The sequence below is a fragment of the Elgaria multicarinata genome, chromosome 1 (genome assembly GCF_023053635.1).
Source record: "Elgaria multicarinata webbii isolate HBS135686 ecotype San Diego chromosome 1, rElgMul1.1.pri, whole genome shotgun sequence".
Taxonomy (NCBI): Eukaryota; Metazoa; Chordata; class Lepidosauria; order Squamata; family Anguidae; genus Elgaria; species Elgaria multicarinata.
The window spans coordinates 29728506-29753549 of record NC_086171.1 but is presented as its reverse complement, the minus strand read 5'-3'; the positions used below and the strand labels follow the sequence as shown (position 1 = coordinate 29753549).

General features: G+C 42.8%; 1 protein-coding gene across 2 annotated transcripts in view; it reads right to left on the bottom strand.

The window, feature by feature from the left end:
• Positions 1 to 23596, bottom strand: part of CCNY (cyclin Y) — a 129384-nt gene extending 105788 nt beyond the window's left edge. For both annotated transcript variants that reach the window (XM_063125613.1, XM_063125620.1), the window contains exon 1: positions 23385 to 23596. In XM_063125613.1, coding sequence (XP_062981683.1) covers positions 23385 to 23538 — 154 coding nt within the window. In that variant the 5' untranslated portion in view covers positions 23539 to 23596. The remainder of the gene's footprint in view (positions 1 to 23384) is intronic.
• Positions 23597 to 25044: the final 1448 nt, after the last annotated feature.

Below are 25044 nucleotides of genomic sequence, written 5' to 3'. Positions count from 1 at the left end.
TACAGAACTCTGAATAGCATCCAGTATTTCAGTATTAAACATCTTGCATTTAGAATGAAGGAGTTGTGATTAAGTTCATTTTCACTGGCTTGACTTATTTTTGTGTGTGTGTGTTTTTTAAAGCTGTAGGCTGGGAACGTGGACATGCATACAGAGAATTAGAGAAGACAATATTCCAGTTTTACACATTTTTGCCAATCACATGGGTAGAAGTTATTCTTTATACATTACAGCTTTGCCATGAAACCTTTATATATATATATGTGGGGGTTCTTCCTGTCAAATGACAGTAACATTTAAAAGGCCACAATCATATGCATGAAGCCAATTCTTTTCCAGAGAATCAGCAAGCTCAATTCCAACAGGGTTGCCAGTTCCATTTGAAAGTCCTACACTACTGGCATTGGTGGTGAGTCTTCAAACATTACTGCCACACCATGGGAAGTTTCCACATTAAAGCAGTCCCTTTAGCAGAGCAGTAATTGGTAAAGTACATCTACCCAGAAAGGTGCTAATTCCATAGGAAAGACCCACACAGTCAGTCCAATCCATGCATTTCCAGGTCTGTAAGTATTAATATTTGCGCAGTAGAATAAACCCACATAAAATGGCTCCCAAAATGATGACACAACATTTAAAGTGCACCTTTAGGTCTTGTTCTAGCTAGTGATAGATTACAAAACAGGTTAGAAATACGAAAGAAGGAACTACTGAACCCAAGAGATACTGAAGAAAGATATATCCATCAATGAAGTAACAATAAATGAGCTGTAATCATTTATCAGGAATCTGGAAATATAAGAAACTAGTTTGAGGCCAGGGTCGAGGCAGGGTGGAGTGGAGGAGGGAGAATGCAAGTTCACATTTCACCCAAAGTATTAGCTAAGGGGGGAAAGGCATAAGCTAATCGAAGCAGGCTATTCTAGTGAATGCTATATGGGTTTTGCACAATCCTTGTGTTAGTACAATCTATTCCTAGCACTTGAAATGCTTCACCAAGGATACCTCTGTTTTCTCTCCCACAGCTACAATTGCCTGTTGCCGTTGCCTCTTGGCAACACCCCAAAAGGATCTAAACAAAATTCAAAATGGGAATTCTGAACACAATACAATTACATGGAGACAGACTAGTTTTCATCATTTTCTTCTTGTTTCTTAGTACCGAATTCCCTCCTTTTCTGGCATCAAGTACACACAGTCTTTATTAGAGTTAACAAAAATACCATCATATTTTATTCTGTCTTTACATTTCCTTTCCATTCTCTATTTGTTTGTTTGTTTTAATTACTCTGAATTCCAGGAAAATAAGTAGGCCAGCATCACAGCTTTTTGCCACAGCACATGCAGATCCCCACAATAGAATTTCAAAGAATGTTGGCCAGCATCCAGCACAACTTCCACCAGCTTCATGGTATCCTTCAAATAACCTTCCCAGGCTGTCTTTCCTTGAGTAAAGAAAAACTTCATACAACACATAGAATCATAGAATAGCAGAGTTGGAAGGGACCTACAAGGCCATCGAGTCCAACCCCCTGCTCAATGCAGGAATCCACCCTAAGCATCCCTGACAGATGGTTGTCCAGCTGCCTCTTGAAGGCCTCTAGTGTGGGAGAGCCTACAACCTCCCTAGGTAACTGATTCCATTGTCGTACTGCTCTAACAGTCAGGAAGTTTTTTCTGATGTCCAGCTGGAATCTGGCTTCCTTTAATTGAGCCCGTTATTCCATGTCCTGCTCTCTGGGAGGTGGTTGCCCATGGCTTTCTCAGGCCATATCCGACTCAGTACTTTATTCATCGTTCAGGACACACTTCTACTAAGCATCATGCTCCACTCTCTTTAGAATTTACCCACCAACAAGACCTAACAGGTCACTACTACTCAGATTTTATCAATAGGGAATAAAGGTTGGGGAGAGCAACTTGCCATGGGCTATGCTGTCACTCTATAGATATGAACACACCTGCTAGCCAGTGTACTAAACTATACTACATATTTTACTTTAACTGTGTTGGGGGAGGGGGGGCTTCAATAAAGCACTTAAAACATTAAGATCATAAACAGTCATGCTCAATCAATCAACTTAGGAACTGAATTCTAAGACCTCATGTGCAGCATTCGCTTACTAAAAGAGGAAATACAAGACCCATTGATGTCTTACTGAACCATGCCCTACAGAGCTACTTCATGTTTTGCTATCACCTTTGCAATGTGGAAGGAAAGTCACTCTTCCTGTTATTGATGAAAGCCAAATACTCCAGGAGCCAAAGGGCAAGAAGTGAAAGGGGAAAGTTTTCTGAGAGTAAACGTAATAAAGCAGACATTTGTTCCACAAGACCGATAATTTAAAAAAAGTGGGGGAGGGAGTTATTTCTTCACACTCACTTGTTTCATATCATGTACAACACATTCCATACATTTCATGCACATTGTGTGTTTCCAATCCAATTCAGAGTTAAGAGCACTTAAGCCCATTGATTTCAACAAACTTTTGCTTCAAATTCTGGTTTGGATGGCGACCAATATGAACAGCTTATACACTGGGCGAAACTAGAAGGCAGCTGGTACAGAAAGCAAGACTTCCCTTAGAACGCTCACATTTTATCCAGGATGAATCTCTGCAGCAACATGTCTAGAATTAGCATCACTTTATACAATCCAAATTAAGCTATTAAGCCTTTTCTGGACTACTTCAGTTGGAACTTTTTTTTAAAGAAGTCCACACTAAAACTTGTATACATTTTTGTGTACGTTTGTCCTAATACACAGAATTTGGTACACAAGTTTTCCTAATATACAGATTTTTTGCAAGCAGTTTTCTCTAATAGAATGTTGTTGTTTCCACCCCCCCACTAATATGCACATATTTGTGTGCAGATTCCCCTAATAAACACATTTTATATGCACTTCTTCCTCACATATGCAAATTTGCATGTGTCTTTTGTTCAGGCAACTGCATTGCAAAACTCTGAGAAGAGTGAATAACTGTAGATAACTGTATTCCAGTTCATATTCAGGAAGTACGAACTCAGCATGAAAACTCTAATCAAAATGCGAACAAAATTCTCCCACATGCCTAACAGCTACTACCTCCCCACTTTAAATTCTTTGTCTCAGGTTAGGAATTGAAAACAAGGGTGTGCATGGCATGATGGCAAGAAGGTTGCAGCAGGCACATAAAATAAGGAAGTATAAACTGCAGGAGGGAGAGTAGAAGAAACGTAATGCCATGTAGTAAATAAAATATATCCACACAGTTCATCAGCCCCGGCCACTTTCCAATCAGGAACCAAAAATGAAATGTCAAATACAGTAAACACATCACAGGAGTGAGTATTTGCAGGAAAGAACAGCCCAACAAGCAGTTCACTAGCATAGCACAGCAGCAAGAGAGTTAAAGTTCATTCTTGAACATCTAAAGTCCAGTATCCCTCTTCAGAAATGCTGGCACACCCTAACGGACATTGCATAGTTCCCCCTTTGTAAAGGGCACCAGACTGGCAAACGTCCTAAGTGCCTTTTACACACAAGTGATTTCCCAATGACAAATTTCCCAATGACAAAAGGGAAACACTAATGTAGGACATAAAGAGATAATGGGATCTTGGGCATCTACTCTTTCAATCCGAATTTCACTTTAAGCATATTCAAATACCCATTTTATGGCATACATACTAAAGTAGAGGAAGGCAGTTCAGATTTTTTTTAAAAAAGCATCAGTAACTATCACAGCTAACTTATCACATTTATGCCCACCCTCCTCCTAGAATCGTAAGGGAACATCAATGCCACTTATCCCAGTTTATCCTATCCTTAAGGTTCTTTAAGCTGAGAAGTATTATTTATTTATTATTTATTTAGAATATTTATATACTGCTCCCCATTGGAAAATTTCAGAGCGGTATACAAGGTAAAATGAAAATAAAAACAGAATAAAACACTTAAAACAAATTTTAAAAGAAGCAAATACAGAGACTCAAGGTTGCATATTAAGGAAAGGCTTCCTGGAATAAAGATGCTTTCAGGAGGCGCCGAAACAAGTTTGGAGCCTGCCAGGGAATTCCATAGGAGGGGAGCCACCATGCTGAAGGCTCTTCCCCTGGTGGACTCCAATCGGAGGATGGATCTAGGTGGAACCACCAGGAGCAGACCCTCGGATGACCTCAGTGACCGGTCAGGTTGATAAAGGAGAAGGTACTCTTTCGGGTATCCTGGTTCCAAGTTGTTTAGGGCTTTGTACACAAGTACAAGAACAGGAGCCCTGTCCTCCTTTTCATATGGTCACCCTACTCCAGTGTTATCACGCAGGTGCATTTGCCATATAACCTGGACTGACAACAGCTGCCTATTTAGTTCATATCTGGGTTTGGCACTAGGTAGTGTGAATATTAGCCCTCAAGAGTTAGTAGTAAACTTTTATTTCCAGCAGGGGAGTGGGGGGAGAAGAATTTAGAATTTATGATACCAAACCCTTAAAAAGAAATAGTCCAAGTACAGTTATCGTTTTATCTAATGTTCGAAAGGCCAGTTAGTTTCCAGAAATTACAAGTTTAAATCGTTTTGCTCACAAATCTGACTTCTTGTTTGCAGTGCTTCTTTACTTTAGCACAGCAACCTAGCAATGGTAAGGTTTATCAACTAGCTTACATATTGCCATTCATAATCAACCACTAGAAATAAAATATGACATAATTTCCTTCCCTCCAGCTTTTACAGACAAGATTTCTGATGGGATATATGGCACAGAATGCATGACAAATTCATGTGCTCAAATTATTCATGTACAGAGATTAATCAGGCTGCTTTCTCACATCTGTCTCAGGGCTGATAATTGTGCATCAAATTCCGGTATGAAATATCTGCAAGCTCCACATGTTATTCAGCACAGACGCCATGAAGTCCCTAAAATTAGTTCTGCTTCACACAATACTTTTTTTAAAAAAAAAACCAAAAATGAGATAATTGCCACGCTTGAAAACTGTGCAAATAACTATGTAGACCACCACATATACAAAACACAATAAAACAGTGAGGCAAATTCATCCTAATGGAAGATTAAACATTATCTGTACTTATCTGTGAAATCAGCTGCTGTAGTATATGAATAAGTGGATTGAGAAAGCCACATAATGCAAGCTCAGGGATTAAATTATATGTCTGAGTCCTTAAAAAGGATGCAAGCCTCCAAATACATGAAAGAATTAGCATTATTCCCTTAGATTTTCCAGAAAATCGGAGTTTGAAATTCTGAAAACAGGGAATCAAACAAACATATCATATTAAACAGAGGCGAAAGCTTATGTCAAACTGAAAAATGACCATAGATAACCACATCCAAACAACTCGCATTCTGGCTTGTGTGGAGAGCCTAGGCTGACCATATGAAAAGGAGGACAGGGCTCCTGTATCTTTAACAGTTGTATTGGAAAGGGAATTACAGCAGGTGTCATTTGTATGCATGCAGCACCTGGTGAAATCCCCTCTTCATCACAACAGTTAAACCTGCAGGTGCCCTGCCCTCTTTTAAATCCGGTCACTCTAGTATAGCTCCTGCACCTTTAACTGTTGTGATGAAGAGGGGATTTCACCAGGTTCTCCATATATACAAATGACACCTGCTGAAATTCCCTTTTCAATACAACTGTTAAAGATACAGGAGCCCTGTCCTCCTTTTCACATGGTCACCCTAGGAGAGCCCCCCACAGATATGGGAGGCTCTCCTCTTCCGGTGAGTACAAAGCAGCAAAGGTGAGGAGGGAGAGAAAGGCAGGGCTGGAGCTCTCCTTCTCCTCAGGTGTTGCTGTTAACCCTTTTTTGAACACCTGAACAGGGCTTGATCCAGATGCTTTGCTGTAATCATTAACAATTCTACATCCTGGGGTTTTTTTTAGTTGTTGTTATAAGCCAATCTGAGCAGCTCAGATAAACTGGAAAAGCAGGGATAAGTCTTTCAAGTAAAATAAAAATAAGTAATAGGCAAGTGACCAGGGTTCAATGTACACTGCCTTGAGTTCTACAGAAGAATAGAAGGTGATGTCTAGGCATGAAAGCTTTTGTAAACTTTTTTCCTCTTTAACCTTTCAGGATGTCAAAGTGCCACAAATGACTTATGCTGGCACCTGTGGGCAGGTCAGCTAGTAACTTTTGCCCAATGAATGGAAAAGAAATGATGCAATCTATTCTGCAAGAGTAGCAGAGATAAAGAACCCAGACCTGGACTCACTCACTCACTCTCTCCACAGTTGAGGGAGAAAAACATACAGAGAACATATAACCTATAACAGTGAGCTAATGTGTTTTCTGAACACAGCACGTTTTCCACAGGATGGGTTATTGTGTTGTCTGAATGTAGCCAAGGAGGCATGTTAACCGTGCAGTGTGGCTTGTTAATCACCTTGAACAACCCAACAACATGCCATGGGTTCTTAGGGTGGCTTGTTCAAGAAAATAAGTCACACTGCATGGTTAACAAGCCACCCTGGCTGCATTCAGACAACACACTAACCTACAGTCCAATGAACAACCCACAATCAACCACTGACTGTGGGTTAGCATGTTGTCTGAACAGTCTCAATCTGTAGAACAAGGATGGGGAATGTATGGCCTTCTCGATGACGCTGGATCGTAACTCCCATTACCCTTCCCTGTTGGTTTTGTTGGCTAGGACTTATGGGTGTTGCAGTCCAACAACATCTGGAGGGCCAGAAACTCCTCACTCTTGCTGTACAAGGGATATGTTTCTCTCTCTCTCTCTCTCTCACACACACACACACCCACCAATAAAACACACATCATGAATAAAAAGTTCTACTAGTTGACCTTTTGCACTTCCAAGGTTCAGGTATAGTAGATAAGAAACAATGATCCAACTTTCCTGCTGTTTTCAATCAAGATCTTATTTACGCTTTTGCTTTGCCTTCCACCTCCTAGCAGGCAAAGATAAAAAGACTTACACGTTTATCTTCATCAGCTGCCTTACTGCTCCATGATCTCTCTCTCTCTCTCTCTCTCTCTCTTTAACGTACATTTTCATCCAGTGACAGATTTATCTTCCAAAGGAGTAGATTCATAATGGCATAGCCTAACTTTTTCATCCGAAGGAAATTCCCAGCTCTGAAAAGGTCTCCTGGACCAACATCCCCCATGTTTTGATGAGCAAAATGATTCCTTCTAGCTGAAAAAGCTACCAATGGACCACAGCTTTATTGCATATGTAAGTTGTTTCAAGTTTTTAACTTTCCATAAGCAGTCTTGTTCCTAGTATGCCTACGAAAGAGTGGAGGAACATGGCTTTATATTTGACTCTGTTTAAGTCCACAAATAGTCTTTTAGGCCTGCTTCATACATGCACACGTAATGCTTGATTTTTGTAGAAATAAATACTGTTAACCAACTCTATAGCCATATAGGAAGCTACCTTATAACAAGCCAAATCATCTAGCCCAGGTCTTAGCTAGATGAAGGGTTATCCAGGGCCGATACCTGGGATTGTGTCTGTGCGTCCAGATGACGCACAGGGGATCCCGGGCTCAGGCAAGGATCAACCCTCCCTTGCCCCAGGATAGCGGGCACCACTTTTGGCCCAGTTTTTCTCGCGGTCTCAGGCTGAGCCCAAGACCGCGAGCATGTGGCCCTTTGAAGCAGCTTCTCCCAGCTTTGCGCGATTAGTCGCGCGTAGCCAGGAGCCGCACATGGGGCGCAGCACTCCCCAGGGGCGCTGCGCCCATCGGGGGCAGGGTGGGGAGATCAGGGAAACCTTTTAAAAAAAACCTCACCTTGGCACATGAGCGTTTGTGTGCATCTGGGCCTGTAAAAAAAATGGCGGGCGCAACAGGGCTTTCTTTCAGCTCGTCACGCCTGACGCCTAGACTATGGTGACAGCCCGCGATAGCTGCATCACGGGCTCTCCCCTCCTCTCGCCTGGATTTTAAGGTAGGTCTAGCACAGGACTTAACATTGTCTATTGGCAACAACTCTCCAGGGTTTCAAACAGGAGTCTTTCTTAGCTCCACCTAGAGATATCAGGGATGTACCTGGAACTTTCTGCATGCAAAATACATTCTCTCCTCTGACCTACGGCCCTTCCATCCTTTCAGTTGAAAAGCATTGCACAAAAGGCAACACAATACAACTCTTCACACATGCTAGTTATCTCTTGAAGTTGCAGTCACCAAGTAATGAATATACGAGAGTAAGCCAGGCCATAAGTACAAAATACTTGAAACATAGGAATGACAGCTGTACAAGTTTTAAAGGAAACCTGTTTCTCTCCTTTAGGACTTGTACCTGTCAGCAATGATCGAACATTTAATAATATTCTCTTCTTCCTTGCCCTGCTTTAAAATTTCCCAGGGTGTGGGGTGGGTGGAGGTTCTCTCTGGAAGGGGGCCTGGAAAGAGGCTGCAATTAGAAAGGTTTAACAAGCCTATATGAGCCTATGATGCTACCTTGTACAAGTTAGACCACTGGTCCGTCTAACTCAGTACTTTCTGTTCTGGCTGACATCAGCATTCCAGATTTTCAGACAATGAACTTTCTTAACGCTGCTACCTGAGATCCCTTTGGTTGGAGATGACAGGGAGTGAACCTTAGACCTTCTACATGCAAAGGATGCCATCTGCCAGTGAACTTATGGCCCCTCTCCAACAACTACGAGGGTTTCCTTCCCCTGCAATGAGCCTCCTACACCCCTTACATCTATAGTGTTATCAACAGCATTTGATGGATCAAAGCAAATGCCATTATAGCACTAAAGGAGAAGACTCACCACTGTTATTCCACAGAATAATCATGCACACCACACTCATTTTATTCCAAAAACCCAGATCAAAGTAGATGTGAGAGAGGCAGATTGTCATCTGCCACAGTTATGTAGAAAGTGGGGATGGGGGCTCAATTTGAGTAAAAGGAAAATATGGATGGCACACAATGAGCTCTCTCTTTGCCTGCATCTTACCACCCCACAGACTGTCTCTAGCAAGGCTCACCTCTGGTATTGGAGCCTGGCTGGGAAAAGAAAACTCAGATAGACAGAATGCATGCAGAGAAGCCAATGGTCCATAGTAGTTAAAAATGTCAGGCTAAAACTGTGGACATCTAAGTTCAAACCCCAACTCAGACACAAACCTAACAGGGTGGGGCCCTGGTCCAGTCACCCTCTCGAAGCCTAAACAACCTCACAGGGTTGTTACAAGGATAAAACGGGGCAAGGACCTATGTACACCACCCTAAGCGCCTTAGAGTAGAATAAAAATGCAATAAACAATACATAAAACAAGCCATGGGCAGGCAGGAAAGCTTCAGCACATACCCCTCTCCCTCATATTTCTTTCTATGGGACTATGACAGGCCCAGTTTTGAACTCACAGATCGGGCCCCAATAGATGCTGAGCAACTCTGCTGACACCAAGCATTTATTGAACCAGGGTACAAGGCTGGGTACTTTTTTTGGCAAGAGGCTTTGACAACAAATACAGCCATAAGATAACAAACGCTAACAGTGAGAACTTATGCATGTTTACTCAGAAGGAAGTATCACTGTGTTCAATAAAATCTATTTCAATGTAGTATTGCAGCCAGAAAGACTTTATTTCTCCTGCTTATATCTTCAGCAACGGCTTCAACAATATAAGGACATTACAGTGTCCATTTCTAGAACTGACGAGGGCTCAAAGAAGGTTCACATTTATTTTTATTTTTTTCAGGAAAGCACTTTCTACTAGTTCCTGTCAAGCAAAGGCAAGTTATTCATCTGGCTAAAACCATAATATCTTTTAGCAGGTACTCCAAGCACATACAGCAAGTTCCAAGTGAGGCTGGATTAGCCCAGCATGACTTACACAGAGAGAGGTGCTTGTCAGAATGACTGCTAGCGAGAGAACATTCTTAGCAGCAGGTAAGCCCTGGAAGCAGAAAAGACAATTTGGGCAATTTCCCACAAGAGTCTTGTTTTGACAATCGCATGGAAGTTACTACTCTTGACATGAGAGTGGCAGGGGGGTTGGAAGCAATAAGTGCGGGGGTGAGGAAATGCCTGCCATTCACCCCATGCTACACAGTTCAGCTTTTTCCTTCAGTAAAAAGATGTAATATTAACTTGAAAAAGACACAGCTGCCAGCAGCAGTCAGTGAGGGCCCAAGCAGCCCTCTGTTAAAAAGGACCAAATTTACACCCTCCTTTTGACATCAGATGGACATCAGCTGAAAACGCTGGTTGCCTACCTCTCCCCTTGCCAATTTGGGCTCCTTGATCCAAACCAAAGCAAACCACCCGCCAGAGTAGAAAAGAGCAACAAGCACTTGATCACCCTAGCAATCCACCAGCCAAGCCAGTTGCAGCCTTCTTCCCAAATTTAGAGCTCAGACAGTGGCAGGGATGGCAGTACAATTGTCCCACCCGCTTCTGCAGCTCCAGGGCTGGACCTGTCACACTCATAAGAGGGCAGTGGCACACTCACTACGGCAAGTGAGAATGTGAAAGTCTGTCACTGCAGCTGCCACAGAAGACCAGTTATCGGGCCCATGGCTGAAATTCTGCCAACCAGGTATTGCAGCTCTGCAGTTCCAGCGCTGGTAGCAAGAGGAGGGAACTGCTTCTCAAACTGGGACCACTGCACCACAATTCACCTGGGCTGGGCAATCAGGTGGCACCAAAGACCCAATCCTATGCCACTGAGTGATATAAATCTCACATATTAGTCGCAATCCCTCAGTGTGCTGCCCTACATGGGTCACGCAGCTCCTCCATCTGCACTACAACACACTACTTGCTTTCCACCTGACTATCAAACTGTTGCTGCAAGGTCTTTTCCTGTTCTTGGAATTGAGAACCTGACAGCTATAAACTTGCACATCCAAAGACAGAGGATCTTTGACAATGTGGAACAATTAAGCCTTGTGCATAACCCAGGGGGTGGGGGTGGCAAGGAGGCTCTCATAGAGTGGTATACAAAGAAGGAACCAAACAAAACACATCTCTAAGACATAGCTATCAAATGGTGCTGTACACTGATGTCTCCCCATTTGACACAGCTCTCATCTATTACAAACGGGTTTGCAAAGGAGACATCCCTGGTGGATTCCGCCCCAAGTGTACTAAAGGAGAGTACCAAACATCACATCTCGATTGTTTGGACTCGTAAAATACAAAACAAAACAAGGAAATTATGAGGTTTGATTAGCTAAACATCAGAATCTAACGTTCAAAAGGCAAACATGCTTTGGGATTTCTCTCACGCTCACTTAGTATAATTGACCGTTAAGAGGTGTATTTATTGTTAGCGCCTTTTTGTTTTATTCATAATCACACGAAAAAGCATCAAACACATGTACATAAAAGCCTTGCCACCACAACTCACATGCCTCTAAGGAAAAATTAAGACTAAGATAGCAGATGGGGGAAATCCCATTTTTAAACTTCCCTCATTGACCGTAGACATTAAAGGAGGTCAGTAAGTCATCTGCAATAGGGCTTGGAGGTTGTGTTGGCACACTTCAGTTGAAGATAAAATTCACCAGGCAATTCTAATTGAAATGAATGTGCTGTAGAAGCTATCAAATGGACTGCACAAACAGAGTTCTCACTTGTGACGTCAAAATAAAAGTGCTTTCAAAATTACTATTAAAACAGTGTGCAGTCTTGTGCAAGGCAGCCTGGCTTGCAAAAAGCTGTGCTCAGCCCTCTGAAAGTGAATACTGTTTGTTATTTCAAATGTTAGGGGAGGGAGGGAAATAGAGAATGAAAAGCCCTGGGTGGTGTCACTCTGGAACAGGAGACAAAAATGTTCAATTGATATGAACTCCTGTGAAATCTAAACACGCAATTCCTTGAATAGGGCCAGAAACAGAAAGCCTTTTCTCCAAGATAAAAACAAAGCTCCTTAGTACCAAAGATGACAAATAGTGCCATATATTTATTTTAACATCGGCTTAACCTAATAAACACAATCAACTCCTTCCAAAAGCAATAGGCAAGAAACAGAAAATGACCCTTCAGGTGTTAAAGACACAAAAGATGGTAACTTGTGCATTTCTATGATAAATATGCATATACATTATACAATGTTTTTCTGCCCTCTAAGACCTTCTGTATATTTTGTCTTTGAGGCTAATACTATGTACTGAATTTGTATTTAGTGCTTGTGTACTAGACACTGTACAGAAATGCAATAAAGCACACAGGGCTTGCAGTTAAAGGCAAGACACATGGAATGAAAGCAAGAGGAGAGTGAGCCATAACAGGGTAGTATGAACAAAAGCTAGGATTGTCAAATAGGAGTCCAGAATCAGGTATTTTATCTACCATTTGGTATTTTTGCTTCAGGCTCAATACCTGGCACTTAATTGAATAAAGCAGATTAGACTGAGTTTTTATTTTACACTCTGATCCACAAGACCCCCAGTATCTGACTCACTAAAATCTTAGACTCCATTTCCTGAGCTACCAAAATCCATTCTTCCCTCTGGCCAGGTATTCTTAAATAAAACCATGTTAGCAACCCTATTTGTTGAAGTAGGTAGGAGGCCTGAGGACAGACTCAAGAGGAAGGCAATTCCATGCTTAGGGTGCAGCAACCTTTCCCAACCCGGTGCCCTACAGATGTTTTGGATGTCAATTCACATCAGCCCCAGCTAGCATGCCCAATGGTCAGGAACACTTGGAGGATAATTGGAGGAGGGAGGTGTTAGCCCTAATCTGTTTGTTTCAGTTTTTCAGAGTTTAGTCCAAAACGCCTGGAGGGCACCAGATTTGGGAAGGTTGGGTTGCAGTATGGCAGAAGGCAAGCTTGGAAGAAGGCAACAACAAAAAATAGAGGCAATAAGAGAAGATGCTTTGCCCAACATGCATTTGATCAAGCCTATTGCCGGTTCTCACATTGCCATCGTAATGAATATACATGTCTATCCACGCCCTCACTATTTAGTCTTTGGATAGGACAGTCAAGTATGGTCTACAATGGCTGGAAACTCTAATTCCACCCCTCATCAGCCAATTAATTGTCTTTACTCTGTGGTCTTGGGAATGTGAAACAATCACCACACAAGAGCGCTTCTGGGCGCTGGAGCAATTCATCCATCATACACTTTTAATGCCACCTGCAGATGTTCACTCATTCTCATGGCAGCTGCTTGCACAATCTAAGAGGGTAATATGAAAATCAGTCCCAGGTTTACTTGTACATGAGAAGAGGAAAGTGATGCACTGCAATTGTTATATAGCCTTCATTGAGTATGAAGAGGAAGTCAGAAATCATACCCCTGACACGACCAGGCCTTCACTGCCATTCACAATCTCTAGTGAAGGGCAAAATAGCAATTACTGTCAGGGCTAAAGGGCAGATTGCCACTTTTAGCAAGTACAGTCTCTGTAGGTTGGGGATGCAGCCTTAATTCCATTGTACAATTCCCGGTGTATGTATCTGACAGCAAACCCTTTCTCGCTGGTACTCGAGATAGCATGTCTCAATTTACTCATGCATACACACAAGAGAGTGCAGTGAAATGTTTCAGAAGGACAAAAAGAAACCCAAACATGCCTAGACAGAAGATCTTAGCACAATAAGTACAGAGAAGTCATACTTTTAAAGAAAAGGAAATACACACACAGCATTATTTTTTTTTAAATGGCCATTCACATACTCAACATGGGCGCTCACTGCAAACCATTGGACACAGTTATATTTGTTTACCCTTGGGGACATATTTGCTTTTCTTTTTAAACTGAGCATGCATAATATTGTAAGAGTGCAATTGTAAAGGTCTGACACTGAAATGATGGAAGCCTCTGGGATCAGTCTGAGGATCCTAAACAGCCTCTCCATCCCTCAAAATGCCTTTTCCCCCCTAGATGGGTCTCTGAGCTTTTCTAGCTACATCCTGTTGCTGGAGATGGAAACAGGGGCTCCCATTTTCTACTTCCCCAACGTCAGAGCTTCGACCTTGGATAAAGTAGCTGCTGAATAGTTTTCCACAGCAACTGGGAGTTGGGAATCCTCCTCCAACAGCACCACCGAGAGCATAGCTGTATCTATAGCCTTAGGGTGGGAAATCTGAACCATCTGACACCCCAGGCACCATAGGATTGCTCTATTAATTTACTGGCTGGAAATGGCAAGCTAATAAGCACAGCAATGGCCCTGGGAAAGCACTGAACCAGCAAATTAACCAAGTAAATATTACTTCATGTTGCTAAATGAATTGGCTAAGTGAATTGGGCCACAGCTAGACCTAATGTTTATCCTGGGATCATCCAGGGTTCGCCCCTGCCTGAGCACTGCATCCCCTGTGTGTCACCTAGATGAACAGGTTTGACCCCTGGACAATCCAGGGATAAACCTTAGGTCTAGCTACAGCCTTGGTTACCAGAGTACAGGCAAGAACGGTGTTTGACCACCAAGCATTTTCTGTCTTCTCAAGAGAAAGAAGGCACTTCATTTTAAGATCTTCAATAATAAATCAGAGAATATTAGACCATAGCTCAATGTAAAAGAGCACATTTTGGATTCAGAAGGACTCAGGAGTCAGGCCCTAGCATCTTCAGTTGAAAGTATCTGAGCCTGCACCTCTGGGAAAGACCTTAGAGAGCCACTGACAGTAAAGATAGAATAGAACTTGTCTCAATGGAACAATGATCTCACTCAATATAAAGCAGCTTCATAGATTAGAGAAATGCAAGCAGAGGCCAGCCTTCCAGATTAAAAGGAAACCCAATTCATAAGGACTTCAGAAGTTACATTGAAACTGCTCACATGTGGTTGATACCAGACTGCACTGTTCTGTCCAGCCCAAGTGAAGAATAAAATGCTCTTGAGTCTGTCCTCAGACCTCCTACCTACTTCAACAAATAGGGTTGATAACATGGTTTTATTTAAGAATACCTGGTCAGAGGTAATAGGTCTGACAGAAGACCAAAACAGGCCCTTCACATGTAATTCTTATGACTGGAATGAAACATGCACATTATGCATTATACTAACTATAATGGGTTGGGTCTAGACTTCGAGTAAATCCACTGAAATGAATAGGACTTCTTAGGCCATAGCTAGACCTAAGGTTTAGCCCTGGATCATCCAGGGGTCAAACTTGTTCATCTAGGTGACACACAGGGGATCCAGTGCTCAGGCAGGGATAAACCTTAGGTCTAGCTGTGGCCTTAAACTTAATTACCTTAAGTCCCATTGAGCTCCATATATGACGTACGTCTGCACCCAACCTAATAAATTTAGGTAAATTATTATAGCATTTTACAAAATGTGACAAACTTTAATGAAAGACTGTGGCCAGGTTTGCACAATTAGTGGGTTATTTAATTACTCACACTGCATTGCAGATAGCTGTGTCGTCTGAACTCGGCATGGCACACAGCGGGGTGGCTTTTCACTCACCCTGCAGTACATGGCTTGTAATAGGGTTTGTGGAGTGCACACTGGACAACATAGCAGCCTGCAACGCAACGTTGGTGATTAAGCAAATGGCAGGTGCACTAGCAGTATGTTATACTGCATGGTTTCCCCCACTGATCGTGGGAACCTGGCCTATTAGGGCAGAAGGAAATGAAGGCCAGAAGAAAACTGGGCATTAAAATAAATGGCAAAAACGCAGGACCTGGGGACCATATAGAGATATAGTTTGCTGAGACTGATGCAAAAAATAAAATCCCTATCTGGATCAACTACTAAAGCCATCGTCAAGGCTAGTGTGGTAATGGGAAAGGACAGGGTTACATTTTAAGTCTTCACTATGATGGGCTGGATCTAAAGACTCCAACCTCAGACTATTCACGTGTTTTAATTTCATTTTTCTACCCCACTCTACTCTGCTTGTTCTTCAATAAACAGCTTGTGATATAAGCCTACAAAAAGTGATTAGATTCTGTCTTCTTTAAAAGTGAGGAACCTACCAACTTGAAAACCTGGCAGACTGCGTTTGCCTCTAACAGCGCTGCAACAGAGAGGGGGAAGAGAACAGGGGCTGCCACTGGAGCTCCCAAAGGATCCTTAGTCCTACTTAAAAAGAAACAAAAACTATTTCAACATAAAGAGAAAGAGAAATGTCGATTTAGCTTTCTTTACATTCTTACTGCCAATAACCTTGCCCAGAGCAAAATGCAAAGCTTCCACAGCGAAAAACGAAATACATTTTTAATTTTTAATCTGTGCCTCCAAGTTCATGTTCTAACACAGCTGCAAGAGAAGCAATATCCCCCACCCACCCAAAACAATAACCAAGAAAAAGCCAATCAGTGCTTCGCCCTTTAACAAATATTATCTAGAAAGAAAATTAGAAATTCATTCCACATTTAAATTGCCTTGACAAAAAGAACTTCCTCACTTAGTTTCCTTTAACTTAGAAAAAAGAAAAAGGAAGCTCAATACAAAAAGGGATAATTGTGTGTACAAGCACCTACAGTACACTTTTCTAGCTCTCACACAAAGGGACAGAAAGAGACAACACACATTCTGCTACTGATTATTTGGAAACTGTGAAGAGGTTTCAGGAATGCAAGAACAATGTGCTAACAAACACCAGACCCATAAATTGCTGAATCAGTAGTGCACAAGGGAAACTTCATAGGGCAAAACAACGAACTTTGGTCTGGTATTAATTTGCTACCCCTTTCACTCTTCAACTTCCTTGTTCTCTCCCTATCAACACTCCAAGACCTGACAGATGCAACTTCATGCCATCATATATCATCTCTTTTATGCAAGCTACATCACAGTGAACAAAGGCAAAGCACATTAAATAATCATTTAGGTATGGTTGCTCACTTATTCAAATGCATATCACATAGACTCAACTACAAAGGGTCAATGATCCTCTTTTAAAAGACGGAGTCATACTTCACTTTGCTGCTGCTTCCTATAGGAATGAAAACTGCGGTTTAAGTTGGTGAAGGTCTTCAGCTCTCAGAGCAATTGTTGTGCGAACATCACTGCAACCAAGGGGACAAACATCAATTTATGAACTAGGTTTTTACTGCTTTTCTGCGGTTGAAATTTAAGTGAGGCCATAGCTAGACCAAGCCCATATCCCGGGATCGTCCCGGGATCATTCCTGTGCATCCAAATGACAAACAAGGGATTCCGGAAGCAGGCAGGGACAACCCCTCCATTTGCCTGGGATAATCCTTAGGTCTAGCTAAGGCCTGACAAAGTTATAAACATTTCCTTTTCACACAGTAGCAGGTTTCAAATATGTAATAAATACATTTTTTACCCAAACATCATGTATAATTAAAATAGAATTGGAATAGAGACACTTCATACAATATGCCAAGAAACAAAGGCACTTTCACAGCTGAGCTTACTCCAATATGTAATTCTCTGCCTTTATTATAAACCAGTAGCAAATATATGTATACAGTTATTTCTGTGGCCTTTTACAAAAGAAGATAGTGGTGAGTTCTCAACAGAGAACAGCAAGTAATGAACCCAGAAGCACTTTGAGAAACAGACTTTAGAAACATATGTGGAAATCTAAAGGTTTCTGACCACTGTGTCTGAGCTCACAAGGCAATATCCAGGTTTGGCAAGAACTACAGCACAGGATGTCCCATGGCTGCAGCCCTGTCACAAATGAAGCACATCACATAACGTAGGCAGAGCACTGTGTTTCATATCAACTATTATATATAACTCTCAATGTGTGTGCTTTAACCAAGCAAGCTAACCTATACATTTCCAAATACTTTTTTATGATTCTTCTTCAAGATTATAAGTACACCAACACATTTATTGCTTACTTGTATATATCCACCCCAGATCTCTAACGGAAACAATGCCCAGAATATTCATAATATTTATCTTGTTTATCATGTTGTAATGGTTTTATTCTTTGCTTCTGGTCTTATCTTGGTTTTATTCTGTGCTGGTTTTATTTTTTTATTTAATATTTTTACTGTATGTTTTAATGTATTGTACATTGCCCAGAGAGCTTCGCTTATTGGACGGTTTAAAACTGCAGTAAATAAATAAATAAATGAATGAATAAATTATAACTGGAATTCAATCAAACCAAGTCCAAGCAAATACACAACTAGTAGAAGCAATGAAATGCTTACATTTTAGAACAAGGGAGTTGCTCTCATAGCCACTTGAAGTTTTTTTGTGTGTGTTTTTCTGTGTTATGAAGTTAAGATTCTATACTGCTATATCAGTACTCCTAAGGAGGATAAAAAAATTTAATTGATTGTCAATACATTCTGGTCTTAATGACACTTGTATTATTCCGCTGACATCAATGGAACTTTAAACACACGTATACACAAAATATATTCCAGCACAATTTAAGTGAACATTATTTTTTTACTAAACTTTCTGTAAGAAAGCCATAAAAGGTCTGCAAAACAGCATTATATGCACCACATTGACATTTACAGCGCAATCTTATAAATGTCTACTCAGCAGTAAGCCCCACTGAATTCAATGGGACTTACATCTAAGTAAGTGGCTACAGGACTGCAACCTTAGTCTTTATGCACCCAATTCTGCATATCTAAAAGCTCTTGTACAATTCTGCCCTTGATGAAAAAGGTTCCCACATACTAGGTTGAAGAAAATAAACTGCCCTGTCTAGCAAATAAATCACTTTGAAAAACAATCCCCTGTAAAGAGTTCATCCACTATGCACAGAGAATCTAGCACACCATCAACATGCCATAAAAAGGAGGATTAAACAGGTTTTATTAGCAGCAGAGTTATATGGGATATAGTTTTCTGATGTGGAATTGACAATGAAAGATGGGATCTAGCAGCATTAATGCTTCATTGCAAGCATGAGAGCAGGAAGATATCAGAGTTCAAATTATTATGGTATAAATGCTTTCCAGCCAACCTGACATGCAAAAATCGCTCTATGGCTACAACGTCCTAGATCAGCTTATGATATCTATGCAATATCACAGATAATGACATCATGGCAATATTGAAATCATTGCAGCTAAAATTAAAACACTATTCGCCAGCAGTACAGCCAATAGGATCATACTGCAAGAGTGCTTCAAGGATCAGAGGATTCTTCAGCCAGTTCTTAGCACTATTAACCCCCTAATTAGTGGAATTTATACAACAGTTGTTTTTAGCAAAAGGCTGAGACAACTTGCATTTGTCTAACACAACAAGTCGTTGCACTTACCACCCAAGTCTTAATGGTGCGAAATATCACTTAAATATAAGAAAGAAAATGCCATAAATTTCCCACTGACTTGAACTTGAATATTATTGTCAATCAATGATTTCTCACTTCAACTGTCACTGATCAAGAATAACTCCAGTAAAAAGACATGGTAAGACAAATTCCTCCATTATGGAGATATATAGGAAGTTTAAAGCTGTAATCTATTTTCTCTTAAAGGGATGCAAGGATTGTAGGATTAAATATTCACCGTTTTGCATCATATGTCATCAAAGAATTGCACAAAGAAAAGGAAATGTCTTATTACATTCTGGAATCCATCTTATATCTCCAACCCCAAAAAACCTTCAATAGTTCTGACTGAAAAACGAAAGGAACACAGCACTATGCCTGTTTGAGAGACAAAGATTAAGTTCCCTTCAGTCTACGTAACACACACCATGCCCTAAACAAATCTATCAGACAGAGAAATAATACATTAGATGTAATAAAAAAAATTACCAGCGATAACTTAAAAGATCTTATCATATATCAAGAAATGTTTTGTTACTGTGCTATTTCAAGTGAAATAAAAAACCAACTATCCTTCCCACCTATGTGTCCCTCCCTTTTTTTTTTTAACACTGCTTATCTACTGGGGTTAATAATCCCACATGTAAACAAACTTGCAGAATTCATTAACTGGGTAGAAAGGCCAGGCTAGGCCAGGGTAGAAACCTCTGCTTCCATTCAATATGAACCCGAAACGCTCTGTGGCTTTTGGCAAGCGGTCAAAACAAGTCAAGCGTGGATTATTTTGGACACACACACACACACACACACACACACACACACACACAAAAGATAGAAACATTTTCAGAACTGTCTCTTCAAAGGGTACAAATTCAATACTACACAACACTGAGCATACTTGTATGAAAGATGACAAGACTTTTTTTTTTCAATTAATGTGTCAAAGATGCATTTACTGCTAGCTGGGACAATTACGATGTTACAAGATAAGTATTATCTCTCGAAGGTCAATTATTTCAACTTTAAACTTTTCTTGACCAAACTGTTAGACATGCTTGTCACCTAGTCATCTGTGACCATTTTTAACTTCCAAAAGGTATTCAAATATTATTATTTATGAAACGATCTAGGCTACAATCCTTTGCATCCTTATCTGGGAGTAAACCCCACTGAACATATTGGGACTTGACTTCTGAGTAGACATGTATATGATTGTGCTGTTAAATGTCTAACACTAGCAAATATCCACACACTGGCTGAGTTCGGATGACACGCTAATCAACCATTGTTTCCCATTCTGTTCCTATTACCACCACTCACACACACACACACACACGTTGATTAGCGTGTCATCTGAACTCAGCCACTATTTAGAAAAAGAAAATGCACCCAATATTTCCAATCATGGGGAGAGAAAATGTTGTAATACAATCGGCATATGACAAGGACACCACAATCAGTTTCTATTTAGACGTAGATGCAAACACTCAAATACATTTAAAAGAACTAACTGAATTCCAATTAACATATGTGACAGAAAAGTCAGATTTCCCTCCAAGTTTTCAAATAACTCTCCTGCACAAGTGCCATTACTCTATTATACCAATGCCTTGCCAGCCAGTGCCAGCAAAGGCCTTAGTTAAGATTGCCACAAGAGAAACCTGTCCAGTTTCCATGCCTGTCTAAATTTGTTCATGAAATTTTATTACAAACTAGGACTCATATCAACAGAAATGTGAACAATGACAGACCACAGTTTGTCTCTGAAACTAAACAAGTAGCTTATCAATGCTATGGACTAAATAGGATTGCACTTAGGAACGAAGACCTATATACTGTAAGGTGCCACATGTGCTCATAACATGTAGGCACTTTCATAGACACAGATACACGGCCTGTAAAAGAAAAGGAAGAGAAACCAGATTTTCTTGATATAGAATATGCCACATAAAAGAAAACACAAGGCCATGTGAAATATTTGTTGCCTATGAACATTACCTTAACTATAAAAATTAAATGAGGGTCATTTTGTTCGTTTGGGGAGCAGGGGTGTGTGTGTGTGTGTGCAGAGCCAGAAAGTAATAGTAGAGGTCTTCCACTCTGGAGGATGAGGACCAGTTCCAAAAAGTCATTTCCTAGTCGGTGCTCCACATGGAAGTAATAACATCCAAAAGCCACTTACAAAGTGCATCTGCCAAAACCCATGAGCAATACGTGCTCCCACAACAGAAGGCATTGATGATGGCATGTTGGGGGGGACACGGAATGGGCAAGACCTCACATTGAGAAGAGTAAAGATCAATTCAATCACAAGACAGAGGAAGAAAAAGGGCATTCTAGTCCTTATTCTTCACTATCGCTTACAAACACACACTGAAAATTTGTCTCCCCATGTGGACTGAGATAAGTGACACCCTTCCCACCTCACTGTATTAGGATACAAACTATGGTGTTGCTAAGGGAATATGTGTGTGTGCAAGCGCGTGTACATGTGTGAATATCTGTGTTCAGACAAATACGCATGTGTGTATGTACATGCATGGATATCTTAGTGTTCACTACGATTAGGCTTGCCATAGGACCTGGAAAACCGGGAATGTCCTGGTTTCCAAGCATTTCCAAAATGTCCCTGCCAGTCAGTCAAGAATCCCGGATTCCTGTTCCAGCTGGCAGGAGAAATTCCAACCTCCGAAATAGTGCCTTGAGCCTGCTCAGTGGAGTCTCCATATTGAAGTCTCCTCTAGCTTTTGAGAACTAGTGGAGAAATGTAATTTAGTGTCATTTTTTCTGTTTGTTTGCTTAAACTGTTCTTTGCCTATTATTTATTTGCAGGTGCTTAAGTACTTTAGGCTGCTATCCTATGCATACTTACCTGGGAATAAGTCCTATTTAACTTAATAGGATTTGTTTCTGAGTAGACACACATAGGATTGCAGTGTTAGATAACTGAAGCTTAGATAGCTTTCTTTCTTTCCCTAGACCTTTACATATTGCTCAGGTTTTTTTAAATTAAATCCTAGCCCCCACCCAAATTGTCCCTGTTTTGTGGATTCAGAATATGGCAACCCTAACTACGATTGTATTTGCAGGGTCCTCCTTATTTTCTTTTCATCAAACAGTCAGGAAAAAAAATATGATGCCAAGTATTGGGCAAAAGGCAGGATACTACTACTAATAATAATAACAACAACAACAACAACGTTCCTCCTCTTCCCATCAAGTATTGGGTATTTCTCTTGGTAACAGAGAAATACCCTACTCCTCTGTGGACTGGGGAGAGAGAATACTGGAGATTCCTCTCCCCTCATACACAAATACTTGAGGAGGAGGAAGAAAGTAGACAGGATGAGCCCCCCTTTCCTGAGATATCTAATTGCCCCAATGCCCAGCCACTTAAGGGTTTTGTTTTGTTCCCCCTTAGTATATGGGGCAAGAAGGTACTTCACTTTTTCTCTTTAGCAGTCATGTGTATGGGTGGTGCTGGAGTATTTTTTTCCAGGTTTCTTTATGAAACAGGACTGGACTAACCAATATACCATAGAGCTGAACCGTAGGAAAATTCATTTTGCCTTAGAAAGTCTCTAGGCACTGCCCTATTCCTGTGCACAGTTCAAATCCAAAGGTCCCAGCTCTGAGGAAACACACACACACCCCACATTAGTAACCCATGGAAACTCACTAGTTATCCACGAAGAAAGACATGGCACTGATTATTATACTATGGCATATTTCTAGGGTGGCAAGATCCAAAACAAAGGAAAGGCCTCCAACCCCTGTCTCTATGGAAGCCGCTGCTATAGTTAAGGGGTCATGGTGTTATATGGGCTTAGGGCACCCAAACGTGTTTCAGGACACGCCCCGCTAAGGCTACTCCATGCCCTGATGGAAACTCCTCCAACATATCAAAATGTATTCCTTTTCTGTCATTGTTCATCTGCTGCCTTGTAATGGAACCCCCAAATCTGCCGCCTGAAGCGGGCCGTCGTGGCTAGCCTTGGGCCGGCCGGAGGCACACCCTGCACATGCCCAGAGGCACTCTTATTAATACTTCCTGGCTCCCAAGGCCGTTGTCTAGTTTTCATGGTAAGGAGACATCTCAAGGGCTGGAGTGACTCTGAAGCCCTCTTTGCCTTCCTTCCTTGCTGGCAGGCAGGCTTCCCCCTTCGATGTTAGGGGAGGGAGAGAGGGAAGAACCGGTCTCCCTTCCCTCGCCGAACCCCTCTCCCGGCGCGCCCCTTACCGTCGATGTTCTCCCTGTCGCTGATGTGCTGCAGGTTACACCCCGTATCCTCCCGGCTCAGCTCGGTGTCGGGGCGGTAGGACTCCAGCCGCGAATGGGCATTCCTCCTCAGCTTGGGGCTGGACGACACGCAGCAAGAGGTGGTGTTCCCCATCTTCGCGGCCGCCGGGGCCGCCCGGCCAGCCGAGAAGCGCGGGGGATGGGAGAGGGGAAAGAAGGGAAGGAAGGGTGGAGGAGGCGGAGGAGGAGGAGGCGGCGGTCACCAGCGGCGGCGCGAAGCCATAAGCAGCGAGGAAAACGACAACCGCCGCTGGAGGACGGGAAGATGACGGCAGCGGCGGCGGCGGCGGCGGCTGTGGCTCCCGCCCGCCGCGCTCCCCGGCTGCTTCTCCGCCCAGAGGCTCATGCAAGCCGCCTGTCCCCGCCGCGCGGCTCGCTCATCCTGCCTTGGCGAGTGGCATGCAATGCTGCAAAGCCGGGCTACGCCGGCTGCTGCAGCCGCAGCCCCATGGCCCGCCGCTGTCGCCCTCCACCGCTGGCTGGGGCCGGCTGCGCTCCCCTCCTCCGAGCCTGCTTCCTTCTCCAGCCACCGAGCCTGCACTAAGAAGGAGGAGGAGGAGGAGGAGCAGCGGCAGCAACACCGCAGCCTCTTCCCCCAACAAGCAGCAGCAGCAGCAGCAGCCCCCGAGGCTGCCTTTTGCAAAAACGGTTCCGGTTCAAGTGGGTGGGAACGTCGGTCTCTCTCTGGCTGCCAGGCAAACGAGGCGAGCGGCAGCGCCTTCTTTCGCCGGCGCGCCTCTTGCTTGGCGCGCTCCTCACGTCGGGGGAAGCCCGGGCGGAGAGAGCCGCGGGAGGGAAGGAGGGAAGGAGGGGACGCCCTCGGGCCAAGAGGGAAACCCCGCACACGGCTGCCAAGGCAAGGAAGGGAAGCGCTGCTGCAGCTCCTTCCTTCTGCTGCCCTGGAAGGAAACGAGATTGGCCGGTCGGCCAGCCGGACGGGAGGAGGAATCGCGCGCCCGGGCGGAACAGCTCGCGCGGTGGTGGACGGCGTGCACGGGCCAGTCGGCGGCCGGCTGCCTCTGCTTGCCCCTCTGTGGGTAGCAGCGTCTGACTTTCGAAAATGAGAAGCGGCGGGGCTCCCGCTGGCCTTTGGGGAATTCGCGGCGGGGCCCGGAACTAGCTCGTGCTGCCCATGTGTGCACAGAAGGCCCCTCGCCCAGGCTCGATCCTGGATATCCCACAGTGAGAGGACCCCAAACGGCTCGAGAGGGATCGAAAAGGTTAAACCTCTTGCAGCGTCCTAAGGGGAAAGCGCGCTGCATATCCTCAAAGCGCAGTGTTGTTGTTACTGTTATTATCGGCGTGCCTGTGTGCCAGGATTCATCTCCCAGCACGGGAAACAGGTTCTGATGAGTCCTGCAACATAAGGAAGGCATTATTCTTATACCATTGGTCCATCTACCCCACTATTGCTGGTACTGACTGGCAGCAGCTCTCCAGTGTTTCTCCTTGTTCTACCTGGAGATGCCAGCTATCGAACCTGGGACCTTCTGCCTGCAACACATGTGCTCTAGCACTGAGTGGCAGACCCTCCCTCCTGATTCAAAGAAAATCCCAGCTTCCTGACCAGTAGTGCAGTTAGGTAATTTTAACCACTTGG